General features: G+C 42.2%; 1 protein-coding gene across 1 annotated transcript in view; it reads right to left on the bottom strand.

The window, feature by feature from the left end:
• Positions 1–10,022, bottom strand: part of LOC106593355 (BCL11 transcription factor A) — a 51,632-nt gene extending 41,610 nt beyond the window's left edge. The window contains exons 1-2 of the mRNA XM_045707291.2: positions 9,609–10,022; positions 5,951–6,358 (exon numbers count right to left, since the gene is read on the bottom strand). Coding sequence (XP_045563247.2) covers positions 5,951–6,358; positions 9,609–9,663 — 463 coding nt within the window. The 5' untranslated portion in view covers positions 9,664–10,022. The remainder of the gene's footprint in view (positions 1–5,950; positions 6,359–9,608) is intronic.
• Positions 10,023–14,608: the final 4,586 nt, after the last annotated feature.

Raw genomic sequence — 14,608 nt, forward strand, 5'->3', positions numbered from 1 at the left:
CACTCACTAACCAAACAACAGAGCCTGCTGGTGAATCTCTGTAGACAACATGTGTGTTTATTTAGGACTCAGGCTTTGGAACACAACATTCTTCATGAACAATTCATATTCAAAACGTGAATGTGGCTCTATGGTTAAAACGTACTATTAGAACCCAGGTGTGTACATTATTGGAGGAGGAAGTACAGAACCATCACATCATTACTCGTCTGTAACAAGCTCTTCTCCCAGAACAAATTAGACATTTTAGAAGGGGAAATAAACATCTCTCTCTACTTCAAATCTGAATGATAGCACAAACAGAAGGATATACACACTCTGTCTCTGCACTTTGAATTCTCCGTCACACAAGGGAAAAATATGTCACTAACGAGGAGTCGGACTCCTTCGCCCCTACACCGCCCTTCCACTGCCCAACCCCCAACCCCCACCCTCAGTCCCTCATCCAGGCCTGACAGACACCCCCAGTGAAAGAGGGGCGGATGGGGGACTGGTGGGAGAAAGGTGGCATGGTGCCAACACAGCCTGGCTAAATACCTTTGTTCCCCCAGAAACAGGATGGGCAGAAAGTAGGCTCAGCTAACGAAGATACACTAAACCACTAGTCTGGTGTATGTTTGTTAAAATATGATTCCTTTCCTTCCTTAAAGGGAAGGTTTGATGGGGTGTTGGATGGTTATAATGTGAGTCCTTTTCTACCTTAAAGGGAAGGTTTGGTGGGGTGTTGGATGGTTAAAATGTGAGTCCTTTTTTTCCTTAAAGGGAAGGTTTGGTGGGGTGTTGGATGGTTAAAATGTGAGTCCTTTTTTTCCTTAAAGGGAAAGTGTCTGCTCTGTACATGTAATTGACTGAGTATTGTGTCTGACCCCGAGGCTGCCTGTGTCTGTGCCTGACCCTGTCTGTGTCTGACCCTGAGGCTGCCTGTGTCTGTGCCTGACCCTGTCTGTGTCTGACCCTGAGGTTGCCTGTGTCTGTGCCTGACCCTGTCTGTGTCTGACCCTGAGGCTGCCTGTGTCTGTGTCTGACCATGTCTGTGTCTGTGCCTGACCCTGTCTGTGTCTGACCCTGTCTGTGCCTGACCCTGTCTGTGTCTGACCCTGTCTGTGTCTGACCATGTCTGTGTCTGACCCTGTCTGTGCCTGACCCTGTCTGTGTCTGACCATGTCTGTGCCTGACCCTGTCTGTGTCTGACCATGTCTGTGTCTGTGCCTGACCCTGTCTGTGCCTTACCCTGTCTGTGCCTGACCCTGTCTGTGTCTGACCCTGTCTGTGTCTGACCATGTCTGTGTCTGACCCTGTCTGTGTCTGACCCTGTCTGTGTCTGACCCTGTCTGTGCCTGACCCTGTCTGTGTCGGACCCTGTCTGTGCCTGACCCTGTCTGTGTCTGACCCTGTCTGTGCCTGACCCTGTCTGTGCCTGACCCTGTCTGTGTCTGACCCTGTCTGTGTCTGACCATGTCTGTGTCTGACCCTGTCTGTGTCTGTGCCTGACCCTGTGTCTGTGCCTGACCCTCTCTGTGTCTGTGCCTGACTCTGTCTGTGTCTGTGCCTGACCCTGTCTGTGCCTCTGTCTGTGTCTGACTCTGAGCCTGTCGGTGTCCTTCTGATCATCTGCTCTGTTTATAATGTGGAGCCGGCCTGTGTGTGTCCCTGTGCATATCTTAAGTTGTTTATCATGCAAATGGGAGGTACGCTGTTCTGTTCTGTTCTGTCTGCTCCTCCTAATGGTCCATAACACAAACAAACACACACACATACAGGATTCAATTTTTCATAGAGAGACATCAGCCCTGTTGGACTCTGCATTTCAAAAAGGGGATTGCGTGTGTGTGTGTGTGTGTGTGTGCATGCGTGTGTGTGTGTGTGTGTGTGTGTATACGTGTGTGTGTGTGCCTAAATGTAAGGGTGTCAGTATCACGATGTCCCCTTGTCTGGCCATGGGACACCCGCACTAGGTGTCCCCTATTCCCTATATAGTGCACTATAGTATGTTTCCCCAGGGCTCATAGGGCTCTGTTCAAAAGCAGTGCACTATAGAGGGAATAAGGTGTAATTTGGGACGTAGCCGTGGAGATACTGGGGACAGTATGTATCCTAGATCCATCATGACGACATTCACAGTACAGTATGAATCGCACACTGATTAAAACAGACACCATTAACAACACCACGTCTCATATCATGCTACCTACCCTCTTTAGCCCCGTTCAACATGTCATCGATATGGATCATCCTTAGTTTCCTAGGACAGATGACATTAACATGGACGTGGCTTTCGTGGAATCCCAGCGGCTAAACATGGGAGGTGGCACGATACGGGTCCACAGTGTCTGTTTGAGTCAGTCCATTAAAGCGAAGAACAACATTTAGAGGAATATCGTGTGTATTTCTATATATATTTCTATATTTGACTCTCGTCATCCCAATCTCCTTGGACCTCCTTTCTCTCTCTCTCTCTCTCTGGACAAGGAAGATGGCAACGAAGTCATAAGATGGGCGTGAGGATGACGAAGAACGGCTTCATCAATCTCACTTCACGCAACACCACACACAAACCCAAACACACACCCACCACACACACTCACACCACACACACTCACACCACACACACTCACAGATGATCCATTAGGCTTGTGCTGTTAATAAAAGGCCATTGCATAACGTTAGTGACCCAGTGATATCATGTGGAGACGTTATGCATCATGATCTAAATGAGCATAGAAAGATTGTAGAGGCAGCTGACTAGAGCCAAGAGGCATAGTGGGCCTGTGTCTGTCTGTCTGTGTGTGTGTGTGTGTGTGTGTGTGTGTGTGTGTGTGTGTGTGTGTGTGTGTGTGTGTGTGTGTGTGTGTGTGTGTGTGTGTGTGTGTGTGTGTGTGTGTGTGTGTGTGTGTGTGTGTGTGTGTGTGTGTGTGTTGCTTAACAAACGGATGCATAATTACTGATAAAATACAAGAGGTCATTAGATTTGACAGAATAGAGGATAACTAGACCACAGCCCAACACAGATAGCATAGCGACATAGACACTGTATTGTACAAGGAGCTATATCTAGGCCTATGGGGTCTATACCAATAGCCACTGTATTGTACATTAAAGGGATACTTCGGGATTTTGGCAATGAGTCCATTTATCTACTTCCCCCGAGTCAGATGAACTCGTGGATACCATTTATATGTCTCTGTGTTCAGTCTGAAGGAAGTTAGAGTTAGTTTCGGGGGCCAATGCTAACTAGCGTAATAACTGGAGTCATTACACTAACACTAGTTAGTAATTGAGCTAGCGATAGTTAGCAACTTCCTTCAAATTGCACGCAGAGACATAAAAATGGTATCCACAAGATCATTAGACTCAGGGGAAGTACTGTAGATAAAGGGCCTCATTGCCAAAATCCCAAAGTAACCATTTATGCTATATCTTGGCCTTTGGGGTCCATACCAATAGACACTGTATTGTACATGGAGCTGTGTGTTTGCCTATACTCCACTGTATTGTACATGGAGCTGTGTGTTTACCTATACCCCACTGTATTGTACATGGAGCTGTGTGTTTAACTATACCCCACTGTATTGTACATGGAGCTGTGTGTTTGCCTATACCCCACTGTATTGTACATGGAGCTGTGTGTTTACCTATACCCCACTGTATTGTACATGGAGCTGTGTGTTTACCTATACCCCACTGTATTGTACATGGAGCTGTGTGTTTAACTATACCCCACTGTATTGTACATGGAGCTGTGTGTTTACCTATACCCCACTGTATTGTACATGGAGCTGTGTGTTTGCCTATACCCCACTGTATTGTACATGGAGCTGTGTGTTTGCCTATACCCCACTGTATTGTACATGGAGCTGTGTGTTTACCTATACCCCACTGTATTGTACATGGAGCTGTGTGTTTGCCTATACCCCACTGTATTGTACATGGAGCTGTATGTTTGCCTATACCCCACTGTATTGTACATGGAGCTGTGTGTTTACCTATACCCCACTGTATTGTACATGGAGCTGTGTGTTTACCTATACCCCACTGTATTGTACATGGAGCTGTATGTTTGCCTATACCCCACTGTATTGTACATGGAGCTGTGTGTTTAACTATACCCCACTGTATTGTACATGGAGCTGTGTGTTTGCCTATACCCCACTGTATTGTACATGGAGCTGTGTGTTTAACTATACCCCACTGTATTGTACATGGAGCTGTGTGTTTGCCTATACCCCACTGTATTGTACATGGAGCTGTGTGTTTAACTATACCCCACTGTATTGTACATGGAGCTGTGTGTTTAACTATACCCCACTGTATTGTACATGGAGCTGTGTGTTTACCTATACCCCACTGTATTGTACATGGAGCTGTGTGTTTACCTATACCCCACTGTATTGTACATGGAGCTGTGTGTTTGCCTATACCCCACTGTATTGTACATGGAGCTGTGTGTTTGCCTATACCCCACTGTATTGTACATGGAGCTGTGTGTTTACCTATACCCCACTGTATTGTACATGGAGCTGTGTGTTTGCCTATACCCCACTGTATTGTACATGGAGCTGTGTGTTTGCCTATACCCCACTGTATTGTACATGGAGCTGTGTGTTTGCCTATACCCCACTGTATTGTACATGGAGCTGTGTGTTTAACTATACCCCACTGTATTGTACATGGAGCTGTGTGTTTGCCTATTGGGTATTTGTCATTTGGAGAACCCTCACTGATAAAACATTGAACTGAAAACCAGCCTCACCTCCGCAGAAGCATTGATAAGTTCAATGCAGCATACTACTTTTCTTTATACTAAGCCCGCATTTATAGCCATAATTGTTTTTAGAAATGTTTATAATAATTCAAAAAGGAAAATGAAACTGTCAAACACACAAAGTTCATTTCCACCAACGTCTGTAAGGCAGAACTATTTGTTTGAGCTGCTCATCATGTTTTTTTCTCGCTTGCTTCATTTAGCTGTGGTTAGACAACCGCCGTAAGAAGTCCTTAATGAACTAAATGAAGACTAAGAGAACCCTGACAATTAGCGGCTCGAGTAGGATTCCTCAAATAAATGCCTCTTCCTTGACAGTTCAGCGTAATTACTTTCCTACACGTTTTTTTATTTTATTTTATATTTTAGCGCTGGAGTATGAATTGGCAGGCATGTATTTGAGGGGAAGAGATATGTCTCTGTGAAAACCACAGCAAGATTGCGATACATCTATCGAGACCACATGAGACAGAAACTAGGGCTGCGTCCCAAATGGCACTCTATTCCCTATACAGTGCACCACTTTTGATCAGAGCCCACTATATATGGGCCCTGTATCAAAAGTAGTGCACTATATAGGGAATATGGTTCCTTTTGGGACGCAACCCTTTCTCTCTTTTTCCGTCTCTCTCTCTCTCCCTCTCTCTTTCTTTTGGAGAGTAGAATGGGAGTTATATTGGGCTTCTATCCCCATTTCAGAGATAAACTCAACAACCCTACACCCAGCAGTGTAGTAAGAATGTCATACCTCGTGGATATCCATATTCACCAGTCAAAATTGAACCCAACTCGAAGTCCATCTGCTCTGTGCAGTTTGTACTGTAAATCCTTTTATTGGTCTATGATCCAATAATCTTGCTTTAAGCGTCACCAAAACGAAGGCACTTACTCACAACTAGGGCTTTAAAATTCCCAGGTATTCACAAAACTATCCTGTTGGGAGAACAACGGTTCGAGGAATCCCTGTTCATTCCTTCCTGATTCCGGGATTCCTCCAACCTGGATTTCTGGAAACCTGAGGAATTTTGCAACCCTACTCACAACGTTAAAGTACCATCCAAGTACCGTCAACACCCAAACCTTACAGTAAACCTCAGACCCAAACACCTGGCTTGTCGCTTAAGTTCTTTACATCGGCAGCCATATTTGTTACATTCGTCATCATCATCGTCATGGTGACGTCATTACCTGTGATATTCTCCTGCTTGGGGATAATTCCGTGGGTGGGCGTCGATAAACAATCCTCATCATCGTTGCGCGGCGACACCTGAACGGCTACCTCCACGGGGCGCCTCGACGGGTGTTTGTCTCGGCATTTGTTTGAGGAGGGACGGGGCGAGGCGAGGGGAACGGCGGAGGGCGACCGCCTGTGCCCGTCGTCTAAAGTTTTGTCCGTGCAGGGGGCGCCACGACACTGCCGCCTCTTGTGCTCGATGAAGAGCAGGATGTGGGCAAGAGGGAAACGGGCGTGGCACTGGCCACAGGTGAGCAGGTCCTGGTCCCCCTTGAGGAGGATCCTGTTGTCCCCATGCTGCCCCAGCCTGGGGTGGTCCTCGTGCTCCTCGTCTGGGGGGAGAACGGCCGACAGGGGCTCAGCTGGAGAGGAGCGAGAGGAGGGGAGATAGACAGTTATACTTCTATACAGAATACATGACAGGGTTTAAATCTACATAGAGGACTATGACATTTCATCCAAGGCAGCTGACAAACTGTGGTGGAGAGTTAGGTACTTTATAGACCGTGGACACAAAACACTGATTGAGATCTACACTCAAGTATCATTTCAAGGAAGAGTGAGACACAGTATATAGGTTACTAAAGTGTTGCAAATCTGCATATGCATCTCTTGCTATCGTTTTTATGACTATTATTACTGATAATATAGAAGGCACAACCAACGGAGAGAGAGGAATGAACACCCAGTAGCAGGCCCGCAGAATCAAATTCAATTCTATTACAGTCCTATCGTTTTAACTATTATTATCAGTGTTATTGTCATGATCATTTCCAGTGTTATAATGAATATCACCATAATCTACAAGGCTCCTGTGGTTTATAGTGATTGCATTTCCAGGTGATGCACTGTCTTAGAAAAGGTATGAGAGACAGATTTGAAAGGGGGGGGAAGGAAGGAAGGAAAGTATGGAGGAAGGAAGAAGACTTAGACAAGACTACTACACTGTTTTTCGATAAGCCTGCCAGTGACACCGTTCAGTCAGCGTGCTGCTTGCTGCCTGAACGATTAAGGCGCTTGACCCTCTTTATTGTGCTGCCAATCTCGCGTTTTTAATGAACCTAACACCTCGGAGAATCAAAAAATAGATTCTAATTTGAGTTCAAGATGATTGGACCCCATTTTCGTTAAAAGTGCTGGGATCTCGTGAACCGAGGTTAGATATTGAGGGGTGTATGTGGAGTAGGTCCCTGAAGTATACAAGCAGTCAAGGAGCATTTTTTAAAATAGTTCATCTAGCTACAGTAAACGACATCTCGAGGCCCAACTGGGATGTTAAGATAAAATGTGATGAATTCTCGCTGTCTGTTCTGAACCTTAAATTCTGTGTCGGGTCAGACGAGAAGGAGGCAGGGAGGAGGGGCTGAAGGAATATTTTTCCTTCTTATTTGAGTTTAATTCCTACAGCTTATGCTGTTAGGACATAACAGTCTGACTGAGGCTCTGTGCGAAAAAGTCTACCTTCAAACCCAAATAATCTAATTTGTTGTATAGGCAACTGGTTACAAAAATAAGTTACAAAAAATAAAAAAGTATATATTATTCCTCAACATCCAAGAGAGCACCAGAATTTCAGCTGACTGAACTTAATCAAATAACTACTGAAATTAGGAAACAGGCTATTAAATAGCTATTACCTAATTATAACATGGTAATGATCCCTTATTTCAAGTACCCTAGCTGTTATTGCAGGGATTCATACAACGCAGCCTAATATGGACAAGGAGGAATCTTACTTGAATGGAAGCTATTTTCAATAGGCCATAACGAGCTATTCAAATACTTCAAACTATGCATGTAAATTACAGAGTATTCAATTTGAATACTGTTACCATGCATTTGCCAGTAAGGCTGTAATCCTATAGGCCTATACGTCTCATTTGTCATATTTAAATGATGAACTAGGTCCCTCATGAGAATGTGGATATAACTAAGGATTTGGCAATTAGGATACATTTTTGTCATATTTTGGCATTTAATTGAAAGAAACTGTGATAGACTAAGATTTTGTTGAAATAGGAGACTAATATACCTGGAAGAGTGAATAGGCATGCAATATGCTCTAGGGTCCAATGTGAGGCTACTTAACCGAAAACGATGCATATCACAGAGGTAGCCTACAGTGGCCTATGGATGTTTGAAATGATGTCACATTTTGCCTACTGATCATTTCTTGCAGAAAATAAAACGCTCTCAGCTGGCTATTGTTTTATCCATCTTCGAATGAAAGGGAAAATACTGAATATCCATGAAGAAATCTATTCAAATGATTCCCTTATAATTGATTTGGAATACTATAATAGTTAATAATTGATAAGATATCACAACGGCATAACAAGGAACATCAAATATACGACCACGAACAACGGCGCTTGGTCTAGCAGGCGACGTAGATAAAGCTAGAAAGTAGCCTAGATCAAGTTCAAGTTCATCGACGTGTATGTCCACAATCATATTCTGCCCCCTACCGGCGCCGTCCATAAATATACTACAATTGAAGGCATATGTTACGAGAACCTAATTTGCTTCCTCCGAGAATTGAATGGTAAAAGAGAAACAACCGTGTGGAAACATTGTAGCGATTTACAGAATATGTGGAACAAAACAAAAACATGTTTTAACGGAAAATCATACTATTTAAACTCGTTTCCAAATGATCTAGCCCGGTAACGTAAGAAAAAAGAAATGAGCACAGTTGAAAACATGCCATTATACACCACGGCATAAACAGCATAAAAGCAATAGCTTATTGAATATACATGTATAACTCATAAATTACTCTAAAACACCACTTCAGTATGCCTGCCCAAATGTAATATGTTATTGCATAAAAGCCTAACCTCCCGTGTCCTCTCTCTGAAATGAACCTCCTCGTTAAACGTAACGTACCGGAGTGTCCAATAGTAGATTTAATAGAACGTCTCCAATTATTCCAACGCTTATTGTATCCACTCACATTAACTCATGATGTAAACGATAACAACGTAATTGGATCACTAGGTTATACGGAGGTGCAGTGGTATTCTTGGATCGTGAACTCTATCCTATATTCCTCGATATCAAAGCTGGCTAGGTTCCACACACGAGGTCTTCTGTATGGGCTATGAGTATGTAAACATCCCTTCTCCCCATTCAAAAAAAGAAAACATCTCTCCAAAAAAAATCTACGGTATCAAATAAATAGTAATAACAAAGTGGAATTGCTTATTTGGGGATAAACTTTGCTTTTCGTAGCGTATTCCATATCGGAATCTGATATGACTAAATATAAATATCCACAGGATACCTTGATAGGCAAAGGTATCACTCCACTACAGCCTAGATGTCCTTTAATAGCGAACGACGCCTGTGTTGTAGTATCGGCACATACATGCAAAATAGCCTTATACGTTATTGTTTACCAAATATACAATATTTTCCAAGGTCCAACTTTTTTCGATAGAAAGTTATCCGATTCAATGACAACGTTCTTTGGCACGCTTTTAAATTATGTCCACGGGTCCGCGTCATGTCCAGTTGCCTACAAACATTCTCCAAATAAATTGAGAAGAGGCTGTGTGTGTTTTATAATCTAACCAGATTATAGAACAAGCAATTTTCAATTCTACTTACGCGAAAACTCCCGCTTGCTCAAGTGCTGGGGTTTGCCTTGCTTGCGGCGAGACATGTTGGTAAGTGGTGGCGTTCAGCTTAGTTCACATTGGCAGAGGCGTCCTACAATGTAATAGACTCCAGATAAAATATCTTCATCGATGCGTTTGACATCCAAAAATGAATTATAGATCACATCACGATGACGCGCGGGGTACGGGCTGTGCGGCAGTCTTCATGACTTTTTTGCAAAGACAGAGAGAGGGGTATGAGCAAAGCCCCCTGAACTGCAAGTTCAAGTGCGGACGTGACGTTCCTACGAACTTGAACGTCAGTCGATGGATGGACATAGAGATACAACACATGGGCAGGGCAAAGCTGCGGAGTAGGAGGTGGAGATAGAATAACAAAACCAATGGACAGTCATTACGGGATCCGTATATGAAAAAAGAAAGGGACCCCGAAGACGCCAATGGACAGAGAGATCAGGGGGGCCGGGCCAATAAAGAAGGAGAGAGCGAGAGAGAGAGATTGGAAATGAACGTGAATCTTGGGATACAGCACATCCAAGTGGAAGGTTTCTTGGCAACAAATATGGAGAAAATATGGGGACCATTGTATATGATCCTATATGAACCATCACCCTATTACTGCATGGAAAACAACCATTTATAGTGGAGAGGAAAGAATCCGAGTGCACTTTACGGATCGATTTAATTGGATATAATAAAGTAAATAGTTCTATTTAATTCATTTTGGACATCGATCTCCGTGCCTTCGGTAAACAATGGGTTAAAGAAACGTATGTTACAATGATACAGCCCGATAGGCTAAAAGCTTTATTAAATAGGCTATATTTAAGAATGTCATATTTTAGCAGTCCATAGCCTACCACCATATTTTGTCCATTTAATAATACCCTAATGTTGGTTCTTGCGCAAAAGCACTCCACATCTTGCACTAACGATATAATACTACGACGTCACATTATAGGCCAACATTCCATTTCAAAGGTTAATAAATCATAAAATAACTAGGCCTATCAAATCATTTAAGTTTATTGGTAGTGATATCATCGGTGTTCCGAAGACTGTCAACACTAATTGACCAATCACAGGCCTATAACAGGCAGGTTACTTCATCAAAGTGGACACTTTTGACATTTGAATTTAATTTCAAAGCATGTCGACATGAGAAAATAGATATTCGTATTGTTTTTGCTATCAGATGATCCAGTTCACACTATCACTATTCAATGAAGTAAAATAGCCTACAGTAAAATACAGATATTCTGTAGGCTACAGTACAGCTGTTACTATTTGTTTCTCACGGACTTGGGTTGTCATGCCATCTTGAAGACAATTCATAGGCTACTGCTTCACAGAAATATATATACATATATATTTGACGTTCTTCTCTTCATTGCTTTAATGCCCCTTGCATTATTATTTTGTTTTTGAAGTTTAACCTACATTTCACATATGAACAAAAGTCGACTATAATAAAATAAGTAGCCTAATTAACAAATAGGTTATTATATGTGTTCATTATGTGTTATTTCCTCATGAGGAAATGTATTTGTGTAGTCGAATCCGCATGCGTAAAGTTATCGTTGCCCACTGGGATAAAAAAATATATACGACATATTTCTGTTCATATGGCCCACTGTTAGTGTAATATAGTGTCATATTTCACACAACGTAAACATGCTAATTAAAATGTTTGATACATCGTAACATAGCTTAAATTACAGGCGAGCCAAACAAACAAAACAGGCTAAAACTGGAGATGTTATCAGCCTTGCAGAAGTTTTTTAGTTTTAGTTTTTGGAAAATAAACTATTTTAATGTAAGCAGTGTGCGCTTTGACAGGCCACTGTTGACAGCTTACTTGCGCTTGGCCTCTGCGTCTTAAGCACCCTGTGTAGAGTGTAGCCTTCTACTGCACCCTCACACGGCTATACAACGGCGCTTTCTAGCGGTCCTTTGCTAATACTGCGAAGGAGACATTGTTTGAAGCCCACCCTGCACTTTATGTTATCTTCCAGTGGATGATGCTAAAGGATCAGAGTAGAATCCACATCTGCCTTGCATAAGCCACCAGGAGAATGTTCTTGTGCATAAGACCTCTGTTCACCTACTAACGAATTGACACTATCCTCCACTACTCGACCCTGCCCCTGTAGCCTATAGTTTATATTAGACACAGTTCAACACAGTTCAAAGAGCCATTCAACATTGTTTAATTTAAGCTATTTCTTGTGTGCTTTGTACAAATAATTGTATTATTAATGAATTGTTATTATCAATTCAGTCTTCTCATTGGAACCCGTTCTACTTCTATGTGGATAAATTAACAGAAGTTGCCTGGATTTTAAACTAAGGGAGATCAAACTAGGGGAGATTCTCAAATGGAAAGAAGTCCTTCGTCTTCTTGAAACGGATTAGTGGTCCAGGGTCGAGTAGTGGAGGATAGTGTCAATTCGTTAGTAGGTGAACAGAGGTCTTATGCACAAGAATATCCTCCTGGTGACTAGCGCAAAAGTCTTTTAAAATCTGCCACCCATTTGAATCAGCTGTTGTTTTCTTAGAGCAGAAAATAATGCACACATTTAAAAAATATACTCTTCTTATCCTTTCCTTTATGAAGTGTCTTGCACGACTAGCTGAATTATACTGAACAAAAATATAAACGCAACATATAAAGTGTTGGTCCCATGTACCATGAGCTGATATAAAATATCGATGAAAAATGATTCATACACACAAAAAAACGTATTTCTCTCCAGTTTTGTGCACACATTTGTTTACATTCCTGTTAGTGAGCATTTCAATTTTTCCAAGATAATCCATCCACCTGACAGGTGTGGCATATCAAGAAGCTGATTAAACAGCATGATCATTACACAGACTACACCTTGTGCTGGGGACAATAAACGGCCACTCTAAAATGTGCAGTTTGCCACACAACACAATGCCACAGATTCCTCAAGTTCTGAGGGAGCGTGCAATTGGCATGCTGACTGCAGGAATGTCCACCAGAGCTGTTGCCAGAGGATTTAATGTTCATTTCTCTACCATAAGCCGCCTCCAACATCGTTTTAGAGAATTTGGCGGTACGTCCAATCAGCCTCACAACCGCAGACTACAGGTAACCACGCCAGGATAGGACTTCCACAACCGGCTTCTTCACCTGCGGGGTCGTCTGAGACCAGCCAGCCGGACAGCTGATGAAAATGAGGAGTATTTCTGTCTGTAATAAAGCTCTTTTGTAGGGAAAACCTCATTTTGATTGGCTGGGCCTGGCTCCTCAGTGGGTGGGCATGGCTGCACCCCTGCCCAGTCATGTAAAATCCATAGATTAGAACCTAATAAATGTATTTAAATTGAAAGATTTTTTCATGTGAACTGTAACTCAGTAAAAAAGAAAAAATGTGAGTTTTTTTGTTGTTGATTAGTGTAGTTTTTATCACTTTACCCATTATTTTAGAATTCCATTTGCCTGATGACGCGTGAGTGGAGAAAATGAGTCTTATTTCATACAAGAACATTTGTTTCCACAAGAGATTCTCAATTGGCCAGCTCAACTCCTCTGTCTTCCATCCTCTCCTCGCCTCCTATTGAAAAAGGTCTAAGGTAACAGAGGGGAGGAGCCAGACGTCTGTATATACAGTGCCTTCAGACAGTGTCCATACCCCTTGACTTATTTCACATTCTGTTGTGTTACAGCCTGAATTCAAAATTGATGAAATATTTTCTTCTCAACCATCTACACACAATACCCCATAATGACAACATGAAAACATGTTTAGAAATGTTAGCAAATGTATTGAAAATGAAATACAGAAATATCTAATTTACGTAAGTATTCACACCCCTGAGTCAATACATGTTAGAATCCCCTTTGGCAGTGATTACAGCGGTCAGTTTTTCTGGGTAAGTCTCTAAGAGCTTTCCACACCTGGGTTGTACAATATTTGCACATGATTATTTTCAAAATTTCTCAAGCTCTGTCAAGTTGGATGTTGATCGTTGATCTTGCCATAGATTTTCAAGCTGATTTAAGTCAGAACTGTAACTAGGTCGCTCAGGAACATTCAATGTTGTCTTGGTAAGCAACACCAGTGTATATTTCGCATTGTGTTGAAGGTTATTGTCCTCCTGAAAGGTGAATTTGTCTCCCAGTGTCTGTTGGAAAACAGACTGAACCAGCTATTCCTCTAGGGCTTTGCCTGTGCTTAGCTACATTCCATTTATTTTTATCCTAAAAAACTCCCTAGTCCTTGGAAATGACAAGCATTCCCATAACATGATGCAGTCATCACTATACTTGAAAATATGAAGAGTGGTACGCAGGACATAAAGTTAATTTGTTAGCCAATTTTTTGCAGTTTTACTTTAGTGCATTATTGCAAACAAGATGCAAGTTTTGGAATATTTTTTATTCTGTACAGGCTTCCTTCTTTTCAGAATTAGATGTTCATCCATGTTTGTTCAAAACTTCACATTTTGACGTGTTCAAATCAAAGGCAGATGCTTACACCCATCCACCATCTCGTTTCCACACAACAAAGCCAAAACTTACTTTAAGGTAACAGCACTCACTGTTACCCCTAGTTGCCGGGTTCCACATCATCTCCCAACGTCCTCAGACATGGATGGACATTGAATTCTGACATGTATCACAAGTGACCTGCTTGCATCCTCAGTTTTCTCTTATCACAGCCATTAAACTCTGTAACTATTTTAAAGTCACCATTGGCCTCATGGTGAAATCCCTGAAAGGTTTCCTTCGTCTCCGGCGACTGTGTTAGGAAGGACGTCTGTATCTTTGTAGTGACTGGGTGTATTGATACACCATCCAAAGTGTAATTAATAACTTCACCATGCTCAAAGGGATATTCAATGTCTTCTTTTTTTAATCCATCTACCAATAGGTGCCCTTCTTTGCGAGGCATCGGAAAACCTCCCTGGTCTTTGTGATTGAATCTGTGTTTCAAATTCAATGCTCGACTGAGGGAC

Source organism: Salmo salar, chromosome 02 (assembly GCF_965601325.2).
Source record: "Salmo salar chromosome 02, fSalSal1, whole genome shotgun sequence".
Taxonomy (NCBI): domain Eukaryota; kingdom Metazoa; phylum Chordata; class Actinopteri; order Salmoniformes; family Salmonidae; genus Salmo; species Salmo salar.